Here is a 24,428-nt window from a genome sequence, read left to right as displayed (position 1 = left end):
CCACCATTCAGTCCGTGCCCTCTTCTCACTGCTGCCATCAGGCAGAAGGTATAGGAGCCTGAAGACCCCACACCTCAAGGTTCAACAACAGCTTTTTCCCCACTGCCATCAGGTCCTTGAACCCACCTGAAAAACCCTAATTCTACCTCGGACTGTATTTTCTTCAACTCGCACTAATGTCGTTATGTTATTTATTGTGTGAGTTGTGTATGATGTATGTTAAGTTTATGTTAACTTATGTTTGTCATGTTTGTAATGTACCGTGCTGCTGCTGCAAAAAGCTCATTTTCATGGCATTTATATCCTGGGTATGTCTGCCCATGGCAATAAAAATGAACTTGAACTTGAACTTGTGATGGAGACGCAGCCTTAATACTCAGCATCTGTTTTAACATCCATCAAATACACAGAAGCAAGCACAGAGACACATCCCCAATAATGACAGAAGAACAATCATTTTCCACTGGGTTTATATACTGAGCCTGAAACAACTGTTAATTATACTCCAAAACAAGGATTCTGGAACAGTTTATTTTTCAAGCTTCCTTTCGTAAATTATGCTTTAAAGAGTTGGATATTAATTGTGTCAGTAAGATATTAATGAGTTTTAATTATAAAGACCTGAAGAGTTACATACATTCTGCTGTAGAAAGTATTTTGGCTATATTCAAACAGCAGAGGCAAATATTATACAGAGAGTTATGGATTCAGCAATTAATACTGCAGTCATTGCAGTTCAGATCCCATTTCCACAAATAGCACATGAATTATGTAGAAGGAATATCCTGGTGTACAGAGGCTAGGACAGGCCTCTGTACACATGACTGGCTGTTATTCTAATGTAGTGAAGTCATTGTGAAATAAATGCCTGATCGCCCCTGGTCCCATCACTGAATCTCCTGTCTCTGCCTCATCCCTGATGCATGCACTGAGGTTACAAGCCTCCACTCGGCGCCTTTCTGCACCTGACGTGCATCTTGTATGGGTGTGGGGCCAGTACAATGTTATACAGGCCTTCCAGGTTGGGAGAGGAGGTTTTTTCAGGCCAGTGGAACTCCAGGTGTTGAAGCAGTGAGGTGAAGAAGAGAAAGAGCTCCATTTTGGCCAACTTTTCTCCAAGGCAAGCACGGAGACCTGTTGGAGATGCAAGGTGCAAGAAGGTTAGCTTAACAGAGCTCAGAAAGTAGTTATGTACCCACACTGCATTTTCATAGAATGAGGCCAATTCATAGGGCAGAAGATGACTGTTTACCCACCTTATTAACCAAAAATAGATCTATTTAGTTCCCCGCACTTCTCAGCTCTTGGTCTAGAGGTGGCGGCATGGTAGTGTAGTGGTTAGCTTAACACTATTACAGTGCCAGTGACCCGGGTTCGATTCCTGCCGTTGTCTGTAAGAAGTTTGCATGTTCTCTGCGTGTCTGCGTGGGTTTCTTCCGGGTGCTCTGGTTTCCTCCCACATTCCAAAGACGTACGGGTTAGGAGCTGTGAGCATGGTATGTTGGCGCCGGAAGAGTGGCGACACTTGCGGGCTGCCCCCAGCACGTTCTCAGTAACGCAAAAAGGCGCATTTCACTGTGTGTTTTGATGTACATGTGACTAATAAATAAATATCTTATCTTTGGTTCTGGCTCTTCAAAGTTCATCCAGATAATGTTGAAGTGTGCTGAGAGGTCTTTAATCAACAGTGAATCTCAGACTCTCAACACTCTTTGGGAAAAATAATTTTTTCCACATTTCCTTCTACTCCTTCTATCCCTGAGTTACCACCTCTTTGCCAAGGGAAATCAGCTCTTGCTGTTCAGCATCCCTCATAATTTGGTGCACTACAATTGAAATAGCTCTTGGTCTGGACAATCTCTCCACTTAACTATCAGTCTCCAGCCCCCAGCAACAGAGTGAAGGCCTGAATATTACACAGTGCTCCAGATGAGGCTTAAGGAGTACTTTTTTTTAACAAATCCAGCATGACCTTGTCTTAATTTCTGTCTCAGCTGGTGAAGGAGAGTATTTAAATTCCTCCTCTATCACTTTATCTACCCTCCACTACTTTTAGTGATTTGCAGGTTGCTGGTGATTGGTAGTTCATCTGCTGTACTTAAGATTTCATTGCACTGTACTGCTGCCACAAAACAACAAATTTCACGACATATAAGTCAGTTATAACAAACCTGATTCTGATTCACAACAGTGCATTGGAGTTCCACAAATATTGGATCTTTCTGCGATAGGTGAATGGATGCATGGTGGACTGACACAAGGAATCAGACCAACAAGATAAGATAAGATATCTTTAGTAGTCGCATGTACATTGAAACACACAGTGAAATGCATCTTTTGCGTAGAGTGTTCTGGGGGCAGCCAGCAAGTGTCGTCACGCTTGCGGCGCCAACATAGCACGCCCACATAGCATGGGACGTAAGGGTTAGGAAGGAATGTGGAGGAAACCCATGCAGACACGGGGAGAACGTACAAACTCCTTACAGACAGCGGCCGGAATTGAACCAGGGTTGCTGGCGCTGTAATAGTGTTACACTAACCACTACACTATCATGCCACAGCAAACTACTCACCCATTGAGAAGGGTATGAATGCATCCGGCTTGAAAAACTCCCCACTGTCGTTCAAAAAATTCTCTGGATTGAACTGGTGCGGATGTTTCCATTGGCCTTCTTCAGTCAACGCTGAGTACAGGTTTAGTAACACAAGGGTGTCCTGAAGCAACAGAAGATTAAGGTAAAATTATGCAGAGCGCTGGAAGAACTCAGCGGGTCAAGCAGTGTCTGTGGAGGCAAAAGGTGCAAGTCGACACTTCGGGTCAAGACCCTGCCTCAGCTCGGAGATGGTAATGAAAAGATTGGTAGTATATAGCGGTGTGAGGGGAGTTGGGGGCGGGGGTGGTGGTGGGAGAGAAGCTGGCAGGTGATAGATGGAACTAGAGGGGGAGGGGATGACAGGCAGATGGAACCAGATGGGGGGAGAGGGGGAATGGGAGAAGTGAACAAATGGAGAAGAAAACCATGGACAGGTGGGTGCATGGGGGAACACCTGAAAATGGAAAATTCAGTGGTCAATGAATGTTAAGGTACGTAGCTAAATGGAAAAGGTATAATCGTTGCTTGTACATGTTCATTGCTGGTCTGATGCACAATGGAGGACACAACTTGTTGCCTCTCAAATATCTACAGAAAAAAATCTGCAGATGTTGGAAATCTAAAATAAAAGCTGAAAGTGGTGGAGATACAAAGCTATCTGGTCAATGAGTGAATAGGACCAGTCTGAGAGTGAGAACATGGGCAAAAGAATGTGGGAGTTGCAAAATGCGGAGCAGGAGGACATGCCCGGCAGGCCAGGCTGGGCATGTCCTCCACTCCCAGAGACCTTATGTACAGCTTATCTCCATGGTCAGCCCAGTTTTACCCTATCAGCGACATTCCCCCCCCCCTCTCCCACCCTCCCTGAAGCTTCACCTGCTTCTTTTGTCTCCTTCTCAGTTCTGAGGAAGGATCTTTGACCTGAAATAGAACATAGAACACTACAGCACAGTACAGGCCCTTTGGCCCACAATGTTGTACCGACATTTTATCTTTATTATCTTTATTAGTCACACGTACATTGAAACACACAGTGAAATGCATCTTTTGCATGGAATGTTCTGGGGGCAGGCCACAAGTGTCGCCACGCTTCCGACGCCAACATAACATGCCCACAACTTCCTAACCCATACGTCTTTGGAATGTGGGAGGAAACCGGAACACCTAGAGGAAACCCACGCAGACATGGGGAGAACGTACAAACTCCTGACAGACAGTGGCCGGATTTGAACCCTGGTCGCTGGCGCTATAAAGCGTTACACTAACCGCTACACTACCGTGCCTGCCGTCTAAGATCTGTCTAACCCTTCCCTCCCACATAGCCCCCTATTTTTCAATCATTCATGTGTCTATCTAAGAGTCTCTTAAATGTCCCTAAAGTATCTGCCCCCACAGCCTCTGCAGGCAATGTGTTCCACGCACCCACCACTCTCTGTGTAAAAAACTAACCCCTGACATCCCCCTTATACCTTTCTCCAATCACCTTAAAATTATGTCCCCTCGTGTTAGCCATTGTCGCACTGGAAAAAAGTCTCTGACTGTCCACTCGATCTATGCATCTTATCTTGAAATGTTGACTCTGTATCTCTTCCTATAGATGCAGCACAAACTGCTCAGTATTTCCAGCATTTCCTGGTTTTACACCTGATGGAACACTGTTCCGACAGGGTCTGTGCTGTGAATAGTGCATGTAGGAGCAGGATTTCACCTTACAGTGTCAGAGTTAAGAGACCCTTTGGTATCAGCGCCCAATGTATACCAACATTCTTTAATGACCAGAAGCAGAATTTAGTTCCCATGTCTGAAACAGTGGGTAGGAAAAAGAATTAGAACAGGAATTCATTGAAGTTGGTGGGTTTCTCATATTTTCATACAATAGAGAAGGAGGACATTTGGCCCACTGAGTGTGTACTAGCTTACACAGAAATCCTATCAGTCCCATTCTGCCACGGATTTCCCAGTAACCGATTCTCCCGTAAACTTCCTTGTGATTTTCTACAGTAGGGTATAATCTATAGTGGCAAGTTAACCCACCAGCGTGTCTTTGGGGTGTGGTAGGAAACTGAAGCTCCCAGGGGAAAGCTACGCAGTCATGGGGAGAATGTGAAAACTGCACAGAGTGCCGGTGGTCAGGGTTGAACACTGGTGCTGTGAGGCAGCAGTTCTACCCAGTTACACCACTGTGCAGCCATGTTGGGTAGACTCAGCCCAATACATCACAGGCACATCCCTCCCCACCATCGGTAGTATCTACATAAGGGGGTGCTTCAAGAAGGCAACATCCATCATCAAAGATCCTCACCATCCGGGCCATGCCAGCTTCTCACAGCTACCATCAGGCAGGAGGTACAGAAGCCTGAAGTCCCACACCTCCATGTTCAAGAACAGCTACTTCCCTTCAACCATTCAGTTCTTGAACCAACCTGCACAACACTCATCACCACCTCAGTATAGCAACACTGTGACCACTTTGGTCACCTTGCACTCCAATAATCTTTGTTTTTTATTGTTCTAATTGTGTTCTTTCTTGTAAAAATTGTGTATAATTTATATTTATGTTTTTCTTGAGAATGCTGCTTATCTGATTTTTTGAGCCTGTGAAGCTGCTGCAAGTAAGTTTTTCATTTCACCTGTGCATACTGTACATGTACCTATGCAGATGACAATAAACTCAACTTTGACTTTGACTTGGATGTATTTACGAAGCTGGAAGAGAATAGAACTTTCTGCTTGGAGTTGGATGTGAGGTGGGAAGAGATTGGAGGGAAGCACAGTAGTGTAGCGGTTAGCGCGACGCTATTATAGCGCCAATGATCGGGGTTCGATTCCCTTCGCTGTCTGTAAGGAGTTTGTACATTCTCCTGTGTCTGCATGGGTTTCCTCCGGGTGCTCCGGTTTCCTCCCACATTGCAAAGACGTAGAGGTAGGTTAATTTGGGTTTAAAATGGGCGGCGCGGACTCATTGGGTCGGAAGGGCCTGTTACCATGCTGTAAATAAAATTTAAATTTAAATGAATAGGACTGACAAAATTCAAACTCAATCGCTTGCATTACACATGCAGATTCTGAAATTCTCATTCATTTGGTTCAATGGGACTGGATTTGGGAAATGGAGTGTGAAGCAGGACATTGGAACATTGCATGTTTAGTCCCAGAGACTGACAGCAACGTTCCACATACACTGCAGAGTAACTAGGCCAAACGTCCTCTGTGTCCGGTGAGTTCCACGTAACGAAAAGCAGTGGGAACCAGGAGCAGGACAAACACAAGAACGAGGAGAGAAGAAGTTACCTTTTTGATCGTATATCCCATAAATCTGGTGTCCTGTGTGGTTGCGTGGGCAACTGAAAATGGAACTATGTTTCCAAATCGTTGGATCTCGTGGATGACAGCATTGACGTACGGCATATTGGCTCTGTCGTCCATGGATGGGGCGCGGGACCGACCGATCACTTCATCTACTTCCTTCTGACACTTCTCTGGGAAACATGAGAGGAAGTAATCAGTCATATAACACAGAAACAGGTCCTTCAGCCCACTGAGTACATGCTGTCCTTCAAACACTCATTCGCACTGATTCTGCTCTGATCCTATTTTTTTTGCTCTCCACATTCCTCTCAACTCCTCCCCAGATTCTACCACCCACCTACACACTAGGGTCACTTTACAGTGGCCAACTAAGACCATAAGACATAAAATCAGAATTAGGCCATTCAGCCCATTGAGTCTGCTCTGCCACCCAATCATGAGTGTTTTTCTTTCAACCCCATCCTCTTGCCTTCTCCCCGTAACCCTTAACCCCCTTACCAATCAAGAACCTATCAATCTCTGTCTTAAATACACCCAATGACTTGGCTTCCACTGCCCTCCACGGCAACAAATTCCACTGATTCACCACCCTCTGGCTGAAAAAATTCCTCCTCATCTCAGTTTTAAAGGGACGTCCCTTTATTCTGAGGCTGTGCCTTCAGATCCTGGACTCTCCTACTGATGGAAACATCCTCTCCACGTCCACTCTATCCAGGCCTTTCAGTATTCAGGAGGTTTCAATGAGATTCCCACCCCCCCCCCCATCCTTCTGAAGACCATTGAGTACAGGCCCAGAGACATCAAACGCTCCTCATACATTAAGCCGATCATTCCTGTGAACCTCCTCTGGACCCTCCCAAGGGCCAGCACATCTTTTCTTGGAAACATGGTCAAAATTTCTCACAATATTCCAAATCGGTCTGACCAATGCCTTATAAAGCCTCAGCAATACATCCTTGCTTTTATATTCTAGTCCTCTTGAAATGAATGCTAACATTGCTTTGCCTTCCTCACTAACAACTCAACCTGTAAGTTAACCTTAAGGAAATCCTTCACTAGGACTCCCAAATCCCTTTGTACCTCCAATTTTGTAATTCCCTCCCCATTAAGAAAATAATCTGCTCCTTTATTCTTCTGAGCAAAGTGCATAACCCCACACTTCCCCAACCTAACAATCGTACAACCTGGCTGCCAATTTTAGGTCCATTTTACTCAACTTTTGGGAAATGAGCCTGGCTCAACAATGTGTGTTCCATGGACCTGCTTCTGACACCATACTTTAGGAAGGATGTCTATGGCTTTTGAGGTATCATGGGTGGACTTTTAGAGATGGCTCCAGGATTGGAAGCCTTCAATTACTTTCAGAGACTGGAGAAACATGGGTTCCTTTTTCTTTGAGAACAGAAATGTTGGGATGACATTACATTCTCCTTTGGCCTGAATGCCAGAAAATTAACTTCTCCTTTGAGCAGAGCATGTTTGCGACTATTTCTGGGCCAAATTGTTCAGTAATTTGATTGGGTGTTTCTGGCTGAGATTCACTCTTGCACGATTTTCTATCACACTTTGCATGGCTTCATTTCCTGTTTTGTGTTCCTCTTGAGATCCGACGGAAGAAATTAGACCCATTTGTTCCTTGGACCGACCACTGTTACGCCTTCTCATGGCACAGTGCTGGACTGGAACCCAAAACAGGTCCTGTATCTCTTACTCCATGATAAGTCATGAGGGGCATCGATGGACTCAGTCGTTTTCCCAGGGTTGGGAAATCAAGAACTAGAGGGCATAGGTTTAAGGTGAAAGGAGAGAGAGTTAATAGGAACCTGAGGGGCAACTTTTTCACCTGGAGGGTGGTCAGTGTATGGAATGAGCTGCCAGAGGAAGTGTTTGAGGCAGATACATTAAGATAAGGTAAGATCTTTATTAGTCACAGGTACATCGAAAAACACAGTGAAATGCATCTTTTGCATAGTGTTCTGGGGCAGCCTGCAAGTGTCGCCACGTTTCCGGTGTCAACATAGCACGCCCACAACTTCCTAAGGTCAAAGTCGAGTTTATTGTCATATGCACAAGTACATGTGTGCACAGGTGCAATGAAAAACTTACTTGCAGCAGCATCACAGGCACAGAGCGTCATCTAAGCAGCACTTGGACAGGTACATGGATAGGAAAGGTTGAGACAGATATGGGCCAAGCGCGGGCGATGTGAACCTTGGCTGGCATGGGCCAGTTGGGCCAAAGGGCCTGTTGCTGTGCTGTATGACTGTGACTCTAGGACATTCCCTCACAAGCTCCAAGGACACTGCAATGGACTTCTAGTGGCCCCATTTGGAGGCGTGGGTTTTACCTTGTATGTCAGGATAAGCCATCATGTAGAGCAGCCCCCACCGAAGGGTGGTTGTCGTGGTCTCAGTCCCCGCCAGGAAGAGGTCATAAATATTAAACAGCAGGTTTCCGTCCAGCATAAATGAATCAGCTTCCGGCTTCTGTGGAAAAGAAACATTGCCCTTCTTTTCTAGTAGCTGTCAATGTAATCAAAGTGGGAGCAAAGCTCACTGGCTACTTAAAGTGGCAAGTTACCAAAGTCAAGCAAATACAGAGAAGGTTTATGCTGTAAAACTCTGATTTCTGAACGGTCCATGAACCCATGAACACTACATCGTTATTCCTTTTGTTTTGCACTATTTATTTATTTTTGTGTTTTATAGTAATTTTATGTCTTTGCGCTGTACTGCTGCTGTAAAACAACACATTTCATGTCATCTAAGTCAGTGATAATAAACCTGATTCTGATTCTGATTCTGATCCGCTCTCCAGTTGTTCGAAAATCCCAATAGTTTGGCATCGGCTTCAGACGATTCTGTTGCCAGCAGTCCTTTTAAACCCACTGGGCCCTGTTCCTGGTCTCACTATGCTGGACCGCGATTTGTCTATCTGCACTAATCCCAGTTGAGTGCATTAGGCTCATATCCCTCTATATCTTTCCTATCTAAGTACCCGTCAAAATTATGGGCCCCTGTTTCCAGTGCTCCCCCCCAACTCACTGGCCCCCGTTTCCAGTGCTCAGCCTCACCCACTGGGACCTGTTTCCAGTGCTCCCTTTAAACACGGTGGGCCTCTTTTCCGGTGCTCCCTTTAGACTCCTCAGGCTCCATTTCCAGCATTCTCTCAAGAGTAACATAATGATAACAGCATCTGCAGCACAGCTGCAGGCCATTCAGGCTAGATGGTCCCTGCTGTTCCACACTAGCCTACCCCCAACCCCTCTTCATCCCCTCCTCTCAGTACTACAGAGAGAGAATTATCTCTCAATTGAAGTCCACCTGCTGGATGGATGTGAGCCCCAAGAGTAAATGGTAATTTGTTTTTTCTCTAGAATTCTTTAATTTATTCCTTTAAGCTTCCTGCAACATTTGACCCAAGGACCTGTTTAACTCTTGGGTTAAAGCAAAGACGTTTGGGATTGCACTGACCACAGTTCGGATTGGTCACTGACAACCACCCTGTTGGCGTGGTCTTCAGGGTTCAGTTTGAGATAATGAACAACCAAACCATCACCAGAAAAGCACAACCTGAGTGAGTTAAAGCCTCCACCCTACTTTGGAATGCAGCCTCTCACCTTATCTGCTCATTACCATATTACTGCATATGGGAGCTTGCTGTGCAAGTGGGCTGCTGATTTCCAACACTTCCCTCCATCAAGTCCATCTACATGGTGCGTTGCTTCAGGAAGGCGAACAGTATCGTCAAGGATGCCTGCCACCCCGGCCATTCCATTTTCTCCCTTCTACCTTCTGGGAGAAGATATAGGAGCTTGAAAGTCCAGACTCAGGAACAGCTTCTCCCCCACTGCTATCAGACTCCTGAACCAATCACCTCTCTCACATCCCCTTCCCAGTGGGGTTGCCACGTTCTCAGACTCTTAATTCTACCTCTTTCTGTTCTTCCATTATTATCCTTTAGCATTTGTTTCTTGCACTACTTCAGACTGCACTACAATCTTTTCACCATTCTGTGTTTTGCACTTATCACTATTTATTATCACCATGCACACTGTTTACTCTGTGAGCTTCACACGAGCAAGGAATTTCATTGCACCCTGGTGTATTTAACAATAAACCAATCTGAATCTGAAGAGACTTCACTGGACATATTGACAGGTGCTCCAGGAACACAAGTCTGTCCTTCCTTTTATTTCCATTGCGTTTGGTGAGCAGCACATTAGGTGCCCCTTAATGTCAGTGGTTACCTCTGGCAGAGGGGTGCGTAGCTGCTGTCAACAAAGCTGAACACCAACCCAATCCTAAGGGTGTGTACGGACCTACAACAACTACCAGCAAATGTGTTTGAAAACCCCACTCACCTTTTCCGTCTCCAGTAAATAAGCGTCAATATAATCCCGGATAGTTTCACTGTTCAGAGTCTCCCGGTGCTGTTTGATGAAGTCCTGAAATATGCCTTCAATTGTAGTCTGGTTTTCAAATATCCTCTGGTGTGGTCCTGGGAGATGGCAGATGAAGGGAAGTGCAGAGCAGACCTAGCAGAAAGCATAACTTTGACTTCATTCCTATTTTAACCACAGGTTGGAACCTAGAATTGAAGCCTTGTTTGGCTTGGTGATAGGAGACAGAAGGTGATGTAGAAATATAGAAACATAGAAAACCTACAGCACATACAGTGTCGAACATGTCCCTACCTTAGAAGTTACGAGGCTTGCCTATAGCCCTCTATTTTTCTAAGCTCCATGTACCTATCCAAAAAGTCTCTTAAAAGACCCTATCGTATCCGCCTCCACCACCGTTGCCAGCAGCACATTCCACGCACTCACCACTCTCTGAGTAAAAGACTTATCCCTGACATCTCCTCTGTACCTACTCCCCAGCACCTTAAACCTGTGTTCACTTGTGGCAACCATTTCAGCCCTGGGAAAATGCCTCTGACTATCCACACGATCAATGCCTCTCATCATCTTATACACCTCTATCAGGTCCCCCCCTCATCCTCCGTCTCTCCAAGGAGAAAAGGCCGAGTTCACTCAACCTGTTTTCATAATTGGAGGGTTCATGATATTGGAGGGTTGTTGTTTGATCAGAAGTCGGAGACCAGTGGTGTACCACAGGTACCTTGCTGTGCCTGTTTCTCATGCTCATGAATGAAGGATATGAATGTTGGAAGTACAATTAGTAAGATTGGAAACAACACGGAAATTGGTCGCGTTGTGAGGAAAATTGCATACGGGAAGGTGATATTGATCAGTTGGTAAAATGGGCAGAGCAATGCTGGTGGAATTCAATCCTGATAAGTTCAAGGTGATAATTCTTTTGAGAGCTACTAAGGGTAGGACATGCAACCTGAATTGTAGGGCCCTGGGGATTACTGAGGGACAGAAGGATGTTGGTGTTCAAGTCCATAAATCCCTAAAGGTGACAACACAGGTAGATAAGGTGGTGAAGAAGGCAGACAGGGTACTTGACTTCGTTAGCCAGGGCATAGAATATAAGAAAGTGGAGGTCACGATATAACTTCATAAAACTTTGCTTCGGCCACAGCTGGGATACATGGTTAAATTGATAAATTGGTTTATTATTGTCACACGTACCGAAAAACTTTTTTTGCATGTTATCCGTACAGATCATTTCATCACATCGGTACATCGAGGTAGTACCACGGAAAAACAATAACAGAATGCAGAATATAGTTACAGTTACAGAGAAAGTGCAGGTACAAGGCCATGATGAGTAGATTGGGAGGTCAAGAATCAAGAGTCTTGACCTCACAATCTACCTCGTTATGACCTTGCGCCTCATTATCTGCCTGCACTGCACTTTCTCTGTAGCTGTGACACTTCACTCTGCATTCTGTATTGTTTTACCCTGTACTACCTCAATGTACTGTGTAATGAATTGATCTGTATGAATGGTATGCAAAACAAGTTTTTCACTGTACCTCAGCACATGTGACAATAATAAACCAATTCACTTCAAGAGAGTTCATCTTATCATGCAAGATGTCCATTCACTAGTCTTATAACAGCGGGATAGAAGCTGTCCTTGAGCCTGGTGGTACGTGCTTTCAGGCTTTTGTATCTTCTGCCTGGTGGGAGGGGGAGGAGAGAGAATGTCCCGGGTGGGTGGGGTCTTTGTTTCTGTTGTGTGTTTTACCAAGGCAGCGAAAAGTGTAGACAAGAGTCTATGGAGGGGAGGCTGGTTTCCGTGATGTGCTGAGATGTGTCCACAACTCTCTGCAGTTTCTTGTTGTCTCAGGCAGAGCAGTTGCCGTACCAAGCCGTGATGCACTTGGATAGGTTACCACACTATGGGAAGGACGTGATTGGAATGGAGAGAGTGCAGAGTAGATACACCAGGCTGTTTTCTACAACAAACCTCATCTCCTCATCTGTGCCAGGTCCCCAATCCCCAATCTTTCAAAAAAGTTATCTACATCCACTTTACATGCTTCTTTTGATCCTCTCTGTGGCAAAGAATTCCAAAGATTTTGCTACCTTCTGCAAGAAGAAAGTGCCACGGTTAAACATGGATATAAGTGACTTGTCCCTTATCCTGAAATTATGCCCCCAGTTTAAGACTCACCCCTTGGTGAAAACATCTCAACATCTCACCTGTCATGCCCCTTAGGATCTTATACATTTCAATAAGATCGCCTTTCATTCTTCTAACCTGCAAAGAATACGGACCCAACCTGTTTGACCTCTCTTGATACAGAAATTCTCACATCCCAATTGAACCTGGATCACTGGAACTTTGAGGCAGCCACTGTGACTAGTTACTGTTATTTACCTCTCTCAAACAGGCACGATTATAACCCCCTATGGGAGGGGGGGTGCTGGAAGTCAAGATGAAGAATTCAGCTCACTTTGGTCAACATCTGTTTAAAGTTCCATTTACCTTTATCCAAACTCCTGACTGAAGCGCCAGTGCCTCATCAAACAGCTTTATCAATCGTGTGAAGGTCTTGTCTTCATAGTGGAAGCGTTTGCCAAGAACTACTGAGCAAGTTACGTTGGAAACAGCACTGGTGATAATGGGGTGGGGATCAACAGGTTGACCTGCACAAGAACAGAAGGTGGTTCAATGTAGTTCGAGAAGAGGTGGCTTTGCCATTACAAACACAAAACAGGACCTCGAGCTTTCATCGCACAACAAGAAAGATGTGACAGAGCTGGAGAGGGTGCAGAGGAGATTCTCTAGGACGTTGCCCGGGGTGGAGCAGTTAGAACATAGAACACACAACAGAATAGCACAGGAACAGGCCCTTTGGCCCATGAGCTCTGTGCCAAATTAAGCTAAGTGTCTCCTGCCTGGACATGGTCCATATCCCTCCATTCCCTGCATATTCACATATCTATGTAAAACCCTCTTAAACACCACTGTCATTTTCTGCTTGCACCCCTCCCCTTGGCAGTCTGCTCCAGGCACCCACCACTCTCTGTGTAAAAAACTTGCCCTGCACATCTTTAAATTTTTTCCCTCTCTCACCTGAAATCCATGTCCTCCGCTATTTGACATTTCTACTTAGGGAGAAAGATTCTGACTTTCTACCCCATCCGCTTCTCCTCAGCCTCTGAGACGCCAGAGAAAACTACCCAAGTTTGTCCAACCTCTCCTTATAGCTCATGCCCTCCAATCCATGCAGCATCCTGGTGAGCCTTTTCTCTACCCTTTCCCAAGCTTCCACATCCTTTCTGTAATGGGGCAACCATTAGAAGAGGTTATGGAGAGAGACTGGAGTCTGTTTTCCCTGGAGTGGAGGAGGTTAAGATGAGGCATGACTGAGATATTTAAAACTATGAGGAATATAGATTGGGTGGACTGCAGGAAAATTTTGCCCAAATCGGAGGTGAATAAAACAATCTCCTTGATTTAGGGTAAGGAGTAAGAGGTTGAGAAGGAATCTGCGGGAGATTTTCACCCAGAGGGTGGTGAGCACCTGGAACGCACTGCCTGAGAGAACAGTGGAAGCAGAGTTTCTGACAACATGTAGATGAACACTTCACTCACCCAGGAGCAGAAGGCCAAGTGCTAGAAGATGGGATGAATAACAGATGGGTGCCAACTGGTTGGCATGGACATGATAGGCCGAATGGCTTTATGGCACATCATAGACCCATTCGAACAGGAGGTTGTTGCTGTGGGAAGGATGTGATTAAGCAAGAGAGGGCACAGAGAGGATTCACAAGGATATTGCCGGGACTGGAGAGTTTGAGTTACAAGGAGAATGGATAGGCTGGGACTGTTTTCTCCGTAGCGAAGGAGGCTGAGGGGTGACCTCATAGAGGTTTATAAAATCACGAGGGGCATAGATAAGGTGGACTCCAAGGATAGGGGAGGCCATAGTTTTAAGGTGAGAGGGGCCACTTTTTCGCACAGAGGATGCTGGGTATGTGGAACGAGCTGCCAGAGGACATGGTAGAGGAGGGTACAATTGCAATGTTTAAAGGAAATTTGGATAGGTACACAGATAGGAAAGGTTTAGAGGGATAAGGGCCAAATGTAGGCAAATGAGACGAGCTCATGAAGACACCTTGGGTGAGTTGGGCTGAAGGGCCTGTTTCCATGTTGTATAACTCCATGACTCAAACCCCATTCTGTCTGGGGATAAACAGCTGCAGTACTGCAAAGCTGGAGGTGCATCTCTTGGAGGGGATGTTTAACCGAGGCTTTGTCTGGTCAAAGGTGAGGAGGAACAGGGCAGATACCCAAGGTGTCCTGCCCAACACTCACCCCTCAGTCAACTTCACTGTCTTTGTTGTCCACCCACAGACCCCCGACCCCCTGCAGTGCAAAGCTTCCAAATGGGAAAGTGATGAGAACAAGGCAACACTGGGAAGTTGGTTGGAGTGGATGTGGATGATAGGATTGGAGAGAATGTCCTACACTGTGGTTTGGGGGAGGGGGGGGGGAAATGGAGAGGGTCAGGTGGGCCGGTGCAGGAGATGGGAGTGGGGGCTTGGGAGATCAGAACCTTGAGGGCGATGGTTTGTGGTTGCAGATGGGGTCAGTGCAACACAAGGGAAGGGGTCTTAGAGAAAGTGTGACTGGGGGGAATCTCAGTTCCTGGGAAAGACAGGAGCTCTCCTACTAATGTTCCAAAAGATTGATCTAGAGGGGATGTCACCATTCCCTGCCACAGGGAATAAGCTTTGGAAGTATCTGGCCAAATACATGGAATGATGTGAAATGATCCGGTAATTCCTGTCCCTTCCTTTTCTTCCAGGTGAAGTCAGCTTTCAGTCACAAGGCACTGAAAGGGAACTCATTCGGTGATCCCAGTCAAGTTTTGGAAAATCTTTTGGGAATTTTTGCCCATACTTCTTCATCCTCTTCCTAAATTGGAGGGTCAATGGGAGGAAATAAAACTGGAAATGCACCAGACTCAAACCCTGAACTGATGATCACTGATTCCAGCCTCCCAAGCCAGAGCCCCAATTACTGAGCATGAATCAAGAAGTATGAATTCTTTCAAACAAATTGATATCTCTCCTGAATGAGTAGAATCCCAGTGCAGGAGCATGAAAGCAGGTGGATTTGAACCAAGCGAATGAAGACATGGGGCAGGTCAAAGAGGCCATTGGTGCTCAGGTTGATAATCTCAGGTGACAAGAAGAACAAACACAAGAGGGGACGGAGCCCTGCTGTCTGCAAACTGTTGGCCTAACCTTGACCCCAATCCTAACCCTGACCCGAACCACTCTGATAACCCTAGCCAACACCCTGACAAACCCTAGCTAACACCCTGACAAACCCTAGCCAACACCCTGATAAACCCCAGCCAACACCTTGACAAACCCTAGCCAATACCCTGATAAACCCCAGCCAACACCCTGACAAACCCTAGCCAACACCCTGATAAACCCCAGCCAACACCCTGACAAACCCTAGCAAACACCCTGATAAACCCCAGCCAACACCCTGACAAACCCTAGCCAATACCCTGATAAACCCTAGCCAACACCCTGACAAACCCTAGCCAACACCCCCACAAACCAAAACACTTCCACAAACCCAATAAACCGCGCCCCCTGACCTCACATATACACCTACAATACCTGGGACCCCTATCCCACCCTATTAAGATATGGAATAAAGAATAATGCACAGGTCGCAATAAAGGCGAGTGGAGCGGGACCAGGATAATGAAGGCGTGGGCCAGATCAAAGTGGTAGGGTCCAGTGAGACTGAATCTCCAGTAATGAGATCAATGAACACAAGAGAGATAATTTTCCCACTGCCCGCTAACAACCTAACCTTAAACATAATCTAACCCCTATCTTAATGCAAATGGACAGCCTAAACTACCCTAACCTTAACCAGGGTAATGAGGTCATGGGCCAAATCAAGGTGGCAATTTTGAGTGACGCTGATAATCTCCTGTAACAAGAACAGTAAACACCAGAGGGATGAATATCCCACCGCTTGCAAACTGACCCTCTAACCCTAACCACTAAAACTAACCTTAACTTTAACCTTAACGATACTAATCACTAAACCTAGCCCTAACACTTTAATATTAACCCTGATCCTAACCATAGCCCTAACCCTTAACTCTAATACCTTAACAGTAATCCAAATTCTAATGCCCAACCCTAACCTAATCCTAATCCTAACCCCTAATCCCTAACCTTAACATTAACACTAACCATAATGCTAACCCTAAGACTGAGCCTAACATCTTGGATGCGATGATGGAGAATTCTTTGGACCCATTGCAATACGTGGCAAACAATCAAATTCAACAAATCCCCACTAATGCCAAGTAGATCACCATGGGTGCCTCCAGGTTCCTTGAAGTCCAACAAACAAGAGATAAAATACAAGCAGAATAGACTGTGCAGAAATCTTACCTTCTAGAATTGCTTTGAGAGTTTCTGTCAAATATTGAGCCTCTTCCAGAATTTTCTTCTCAAAGGCAATTTTTCCCAAACCAAAGTTTCTGAAAATGGTGAGAGTGAATCGACGCTGTTGTTTCCAGGACTTCCCATAGGGGGCTGAAATGATGCCTGGTAGAAGGGGGTAAATAATTGCAGCTAGTTGGCACTATTTGGAGACAAAATCCACACAGACGATGGCCCAGGAGAGGTTTCTAAAACTTTTACCCAGTTCATTTTAATTTTGAGTCTTCCCTTGCCTGCACGGTGGTGCATTACACTGATCCTGGGTCAGTTGTTGGCACTCTCAAGTTGAGAGTTCGGTCAAACCCCAGCGACTTGAGCACAATCACCTGGTGTGACCGTCCGGTCCCAGAATTGAGGAAGCACCAGGTTCCCAATGATCCGTTAAATCATGGCCCCGTCTACATGGTCAGGTGGAGTGACACTGTGAGGAGTGCACTGCAACTGTACCAAACCAAAAATCCCGGGCATGTGAGATCTTCCTGTGCACAAACCAGTTGCCAGGTTCAAAAGTGGCAGGAAGCACACTGGGAGGGCACTTCATAACTGCAAGGTTTTCAACCAACTACAGTTGTGACATAGAAATAAATGAAATTCCCATTACCTTGGCCTTTCGTCAGAAGATTGTTAATATACAGCTTTGGTCTCCCAGCAAACTCCCTACTGTGCTGGATCAGAGCTTCTTGGATTGTCTGAAACCCACTCAGGACAATGATCGGTGTCCAAAATATTTTCAGTGTGCAAATATTCCCGTATGTCTTAGTGAGCTGGTTCAGGGCGAGAAGAAACAAAAGGTCCATTCCATCACTAACCAGATAGTTTTGTATTTACATTCCTGTCATCTGAGGCTGTGGGTTCGAGTCCTGCTCCAGGCTAACTCTCCCATGTAGTATCAAGTTCAAGTCAATTGTCATGGGCATACATACCCAGGGTACACATGCCATGAAAATTAGCTTTTTGCAGCAGCGGCACAGTACATTACAAACATGACAAACATAAATTTGTCATAGAGTCACAGAGTCATACAGCATGCAAACAGGCCCTTCAGCCCAACTTGTCCATGTCAATTGTGTTGCCCAGTGAGCTAGTCCCATCTGCCCACGTTTGGCCCTCTAAACTCCTCCTTAAGTTAACATAAGTTATACCTAACTTACACAACAAAAGGAACAAAAACAGACACAGCGACATCAGTGCAAGTTGAGGGAAATGTAGTCCAAAGTAGAATTAGGCTTTTTCAGGTGGGTTGAACAACCTGACGGCAATGGGGAAGAAGCTGTTGTTGAACCTTGAGGTGTAGGTCTTCAGGCTCTCGTACCTCCTGCCTGAAGGTAGCAATGAGAAGGCATGGTCCGGAGAGTGGGGGTTCTTAATGATGAATGTTGCCTTCCTGAGACATTGCTTCTTGTAGATGTCCTCGGTGGTGGGGAGAGCTGTACCCGTGATGGAACTGGCTGAGTCCACCACTCTCTGTAGTCTCTTGTGTTGCTGCACAATGGAATTTCCATACCAGGCTGTGATGCAACCAGTCACTGAGGGAGTGCTGCACTGTGGGAGGGACAGTACTGAGGGAGTGCCGGTCTCTGGGAGGGGCAGTACTGAGGGAGTGCTGCACTGTCAGATGGGGTGTACCACCTTGTCTGCTCTTGCAACTAGATGTTAAAGGTCCCCTGACACAAGTACAAATAGTGAGTGTTTTCCACAATGTTTCGGCCAATACCAATTTCTCAATCATTAAAATAGGCTATTGCAGCTCTATAAAACTCTGGTTAGACCACACTTTTAGTGTTGTGTTCAGATCAGGTCACCTCATTATAGGAAGGATGTGGAAGCTTTAGAGAGGGTGCAGAGATTTACCAGGATGCTGCCTGGATTGGAGAGCATGTCTTATGAGGATAGGTTGAGTGAGCTCAGGCTTTTCTCTTCAGAGAGAAGGAGGATGAGAAGTGACTTGATAGAGGTGTACAAGATGTTAAGAGGCATAGATCGAGTGGACAGTCAGAGACGTTTTTCCAGGGTGACGATGGCTCACAGGAGGGGACATAATTTTAAGGTGATTGGAGGAAGGGATGGGGGAGATGTCAGAGGCAAGTTTGTTACACAGAGAGTGGTGGGTGCGTGGAACACACTGCCTGCAGAGGTTGTGGGGGCAGATACATTGGGGACATTTAAGAGACTCTTAGATAGGCACATGAATGATAGAAAAATGGAGCACAATGTGGGAGGGAAGGGTTATATAGATCTTAGAGCAGGATAAAATGTCAGCACAATATCTTGGGCCGAAGGGCCTGTACTGTGCTGTAATGTTCTATGTTATCCACTCAATATTGCAGTATTGCTTGTTGTGTACAATTCGGGTATAATATTCCTTTGGACTTTAGAAGAATGCTGGTGATCTTGTTGAAAAATATAAGCTCGAGGTGAGGGCTTTTACAGGACGACATTTTGAGGATGTTTTTTCCAGGTTGGGGACTCTGGACTCAATGGTTTATAATTTCAGAATAAAAGGTTGGTCATATAAGAAAAAGATGAAGGGAAATGTCTTCACTCAGAGGGCTGTTGAATTCTTTACCCCAGAGACTGGTGCAGAGAGAGTTATTGTAGGTTGTGATGGATTTTTAGACTAGAATACATTGAGGGTTTTGGAGATCAGAACAAAAGTGGAATCAGATCAGACAAGGCCTTACCGAATGGTAGAGCAAGGTCGTGGGCTCCAATGACCAACTCCTGCTCCTATTTAAGATAAAAGCAGAAAATGCTGATAATACTCAGCAGGTCAGACAGCTTCTGTAGAGAGAGAAGCAGTTAACGTTTCAGGTTCAGAGCCTTTCATTACAACTGACAAAGAGAGAAAACAATTAGTATGAAGTTGTAGGGAGTGTGAGGAAGGGGTGTGTAGGGCAAAAGGGAATATTTCTGATAGGGTTAGTTAACAGGTCTCGACTGCATCTCAACTCTCTCCTGCACATCTGTTAGGTACAGCAATGTTAGACTTCTCATGGTCATACAGCACAGTAACAGGCCCTTCAACCCATTATGTCTGTGCTGGCTATCGAATACTCATCTATATTTAGCCCATCACAGAAACCAGCCCCCCCTCTATTGACTCCTTCTACACTTCCCACTGCCTCAGGAAAGCAGCCAACATAATCAAGGACCCCTCCCACGCTGGTTATTCTCTCTTCTCCCCTCTCCCATCAGGCAGAAGATACAAAAGCTTGAAAGCACGTTTCACCAGACTCTAGGACAGCTTCTACCCCTCTGTTATCAGACTCTTGAACAGACCTCCCATATGCTAAAGATGAATTCTTGATCTCCAAATCTACGTTGTCGTGGCCCTTGCACTTTGCTTGTCTACCTGCACTGCACTTTGTAACTGCAGCACTATATTCTGCATTCTCCCTCAATGTACTTATGCACGATGTGATTTGTCTCAATGGCACATAAAGAAAGTTTTTCATTGTATCTTGGAACACGTGATAATAAACCAATACTAATATCAATTTACCAGCACTTGGTCTGACCTCCTATGCCTTGGCAATTCAAGTTCTTGTCTAGATACTTCTTAAATGTTGTGAGAGTCTCTGCCTCCACTTCCTTATCAAACTGTGTGTTCCAGATTCCAACCAGCTCAAGTCACTCTTCCTCAGATCCCCTCTAAATTTTCTATCCCTTACTTTAAACATGCCCTCTAATTTTGGACACCTCTGTTAGCCTCTCCATGACTTATAATTTTGAAAACTTTCATCAGGTCCCCCCCTTAGCCTCCTCCACTCCAATGAAAACAAACCCAGCTTATCCAGTCACAAGAAAATAGTGGCAGGAGTAGGCCATTCGGTCCATCAAGGCTGCCCTGCTATGCAATATGATCATGGCTGATCTGCCCCAGCCCTCATCTCCTTTTCTGTGCCAGATCTCCACAGCCATCAATCCCTCGATCTTTCAAAAATTGAAAATAATTCCAGAAAGGATGCAGCCGTCTTCATTACTGGGTAGCTGTTACAGAGGTCTTTGCTTCCCAGGGCTGCTCTCAGCAGCACACATTGAAAGGTACCTTCTCACCACTAAAATCTGCTGGTCTTCCAGTCCAAGGGGCTATCCAAGGTGGAAGATCGAGGACTGGCCCTTTCTAGGACTCTGTTCTGAGGGAGACACAGAGGAAGGCAAATGGTATGTTGGCCTTTATTACAAGAGGACTTGAATACAAGCCTCGAGATGTCTTGCCCCAATTACATAAGGCTGCAGTGAGACTTCACCTGGGATCATATGTACAGCTCGCGAACCAAGAAAGATATACTTGCGATGGTGTGTAACTGCAGGTTGATTTCGGGATGCTTGCTGTGTCTGATTGAAGAGAGGCTAAACAGACAAGGTCTAGACTGTCTTGGGTTTTAAAAGAATGAGAGGAGATGTCACTGAAGTGCACAAAATTCTTACAGGGCTTGACAGAGTAGATGTGGGGAGGGCGATCCTTTGGTTGGGTGGTCTAGAACTGGGGATCACAGTCTCAAAATAAGGGAACAGGTCTGGATAGAGGGGCGATGGAGAGGAGGCTTCCATAAGTAGGAGATTCTAGGATCAGAATGTAAGATGAGATGAGATGAAATATCTTCATTAGTCACATGTACATTGAAACTCATAGTGAAATGCATCTTTTTGCGTAGAGTGTTCTGGGGGGCAGCCCACAAGTGTCGCCACATTTCCGGCGCCAACATAGCACGCCCACAACTTCCTAACCCGTACGCCTTTGGAATGTGGGAGGAAACTGGAGCACCCGGAGGAAACCCACACTGACATGGGGAGAACGTACAAATTCCTGATTGGTATGGGGGTTAAGGGTGAAATTATATAAGGAGAAGGAGGGAGAATGGGGTTAAGAAAAAAAAAGCCTGCTTCTTTGCTTTAGCATAATCTCGGAACACCTGAAGGTGCAACAAGATGTAAAGAAAATAGATATCGTTGCTGGAAAAAGAAATTGATGTTCTTTGGAACTACTAAATTGGGATGTCAAAGTCAAAGTCAAAGTCGAGTTTATTGTCATATGCACAAGTGCATGTGTGCACAGGTGACATGCAAAGTTTACTTGCAGCAGCATCACAGGCACATAGCATTAGAGACACAACATTCACAAGAAAAGCATAATGTATACATAAATTATACAAAAATTACACACGTGTAGCGGTTAGTGTGATGCTATTACAACGCCAGCGATTGGGGTTCGATTCCCATCGCTGTCTGTAAGGAGTTTGTACGTTCTGCCGTGTCTGCGTGGGTTTCCTCCCACATTCTAAAGACATACGGGTAGGTTAATTTGGGGTTTAAAATGGGCGACGCTGGCTCGTTGGGCCGGAAGGGCCTGTACCACGGCTGTAAATAAAAAAAAAGAAAAAAAAAGAACAATGTGCTCAAACTGTGATTTTCATTGACTAGTAAAACTAGCAAATGCTGGAAATACTCAGCATGTCAGGTTAATTCTGTGGAGAAAAAGAAACAGGGTTAGAATCTCTATTTTTATTTGAGCTTTTCTGCATTTGCAGTTTGTTGATTTTCAGAGATGGAACACCAGGCTGATGTGTGGATGCATCACGGCTTGGTACGGCAACTGCTCTGCCTGAGACAGCAAGAAACTGCAGAGAGTTATGGGCGTAGCTCAGCACATCGCGAAAACCAGCGTCCCCGCCACGGACTCCGTCTACACTTCTCGCTGCCTCAGTAAAGCAGCTAGGATAGTCAAAGACCCCACCCACCCCAGACATTCTCACTTCTCCCCCCTTCCATCGGGCCGAAGGTACAAAAACCTGAAAGCACGTACCACCAGGCACAAGGACAGCTTCCATCCCACTGTTATAAGACCATTGAACTGTCCCCTTGTAGGACAAGATGGACTCTTGACCTCACAATCTACTTCATCACAGCCTTGCACCTTATTATTTGCCTGTGCTGCACTTTCTCTGTAACTGTAACACCTTATTCTTCATTCTGTTTTTGCTTTTCTCTTGTACTACCTCGATGTACTGATGTGATGAAACGATCTGTGTGGATGGCATGCAAAACAAAGTTTTTCACTGTACCTAAGTACATTTGACAATAATAAACCAATTTACCAATGTAAAATGGCCCACGTTTGTTTAACACAATCTCTTGAGAGAAAGTGTTTCCTCAACCCTAACCCATTCACCCTCCGACGTACACGTTGTACCTGATTCAGCTTGATGTGGGTAGATTTTCGGTCAGATGTAAAGATATTTCCGTACGGCGACCAGGAAGAGGGCCCTGGGGGAAGCTGGTTCGGCGTCCTTGCTTGGATGAGATGTGACACCAGTAAGAAACCCAGCAGGAATATCAGGAGCACCTTAAGATCAAGCCAATGGAATACAGCAATCCCCGAGGCAAGCTCCATCCCTTCCATTCCCAACTTTTAAAATCTTCTTGTCAAAACTACCAGTGCTGTTTTTTGGTGGGTGGGGAAGGAAGAAACGTTCATGAACTTCGCAAAGCAACTGGCCTGTTGCAAGAGTTGCTTCTCCGAGGTAGATCCTGTAAGCAGACGGGCTTGGAATGCAGTGTTTGGCCGTCGCACAGTGCGGAGAGGCTGATGGGCCTGGAGATTTCATTGTGTTTACTTGTGTCATGTTCTGACAGATTGCCAACAACCTCTGGCACAACTCCCAAACAACAGATTCTTTCCTCTCCATTTGACACTTCGGCAAGTTCACCGCACCACCCTTGCACGTTAAAGGGCCCTAACTCCTGTTCCAACTGCCCTCCAAGAGTCTTTAGTGCTGAAGAGTAACAACTTTAGATTGTAGTCAGCACAGCAAGGTCCCACAGCCACTAAATCTGTGTTGGGAAAATATTGATAAGAGCTAGAAGGCGACACAGGAGATTCTGCAGATGCTGGAAATCTGGAGCAACACACAAAATACTGGAGGAGCTCAGCAGGTCAGGCAGCATCTATGGAGGGAAATGAACGTCAATACTTTGGGCCAAGACCCTTCATCAGAACTAGAGGGCATAGGTTTAAGATGAGAGGGGAGAGATTTATTATGAATCTGAGGGACAACTTTTTCATGCAGAGAGTGGTCAGTATATGGAATGAGCTGCCAGAGGAAGTGGTTGAGGCAGGTACATTAACAACATTTAAGAGATACTTGGACAGGTACACGGATAGGAAAGGTTTAGAGGGATATGGGACAAATGGGACCAGCTTAGATGGGAACCTTGGTCAGCATGGACCAGATGGGCTGAAGGGCCCATTTCCAATGCTATATCACTCTATGACACTATACTGCTTTAGATTGCAGTCAGCATAACAAGATCCCACAGCCACCAAATCAGTGTTGGGAAAATATTGGTCAGAGACTCCTTGCTTTTCTTCAATAGACTCCAGACCCTCAGAGGTAGCAACAAAGGGACCCCAAAGGTAGGCTCATGGTTCAGCACCTCCTTCTGTGTGTTCAGCACCACTGGAAAGCCAGCTGTCACCTCTCACCTCCTCCCTCTGCTGCCTCTTCCCCAGAGAGGAGATTTACCCATCCCCTGCTCACAGATCAGCTTCTTCGGACCCCTATCCCTTCTGCCTCCCTTCCATTCTGTCTCACTCCTGTATTTGGGCGGAA

General features: G+C 45.6%; 1 protein-coding gene across 1 annotated transcript; it reads right to left on the bottom strand.

The window, feature by feature from the left end:
* Window positions 1-453: 453 nt before the first annotated feature.
* Window positions 454-23,375, bottom strand: LOC127585480 (cytochrome P450 2J5-like). Its single transcript, XM_052042964.1, has 9 exons — window positions 23,009-23,375; window positions 17,417-17,579; window positions 16,765-16,920; window positions 12,809-12,969; window positions 10,267-10,440; window positions 8,251-8,389; window positions 5,886-6,073; window positions 2,574-2,715; window positions 454-1,134 (listed from the first exon to the last, which is right to left on the bottom strand). The coding sequence occupies exons 1-9, from the start codon at window positions 23,216-23,218 to the stop codon at window positions 935-937; spliced, it is 1,533 nt and encodes a 510-aa protein (XP_051898924.1). The 5' UTR covers window positions 23,219-23,375; the 3' UTR covers window positions 454-934.
* Between the last annotated feature and the right edge of the window lie 1,053 nt (window positions 23,376-24,428).

The sequence above is a fragment of the Pristis pectinata genome, chromosome 33 (assembly GCF_009764475.1).
Source record: "Pristis pectinata isolate sPriPec2 chromosome 33, sPriPec2.1.pri, whole genome shotgun sequence".
NCBI classification, from domain to species: domain Eukaryota; kingdom Metazoa; phylum Chordata; class Chondrichthyes; order Rhinopristiformes; family Pristidae; genus Pristis; species Pristis pectinata.
This window is presented reverse-complemented; position numbering and strand designations above follow the sequence as displayed.

What these genes read in the sequence shown, in the direction of transcription:
- LOC127585480 (XM_052042964.1), bottom strand. Translation starts at nt 23,218, where the DNA reads ATGGAAGGGATGGAGCTTGCCTCGGGGATTGCTGTATTCCATTGGCTT. An exon ending in CCCACATCAAGCTGAATCAG is followed by an intron (nt 17,580 to 23,008) that starts GTACAACGTGTA and finishes GCCCTGAACCAG; the next exon opens with CTCACTAAGACATACGGGAA. An exon ending in TCTCAAAGCAATTCTAGAAG is followed by an intron (nt 12,970 to 16,764) that starts GTAAGATTTCTG and finishes GTTCTTGTGCAG; the next exon opens with GTCAACCTGTTGATCCCCAC.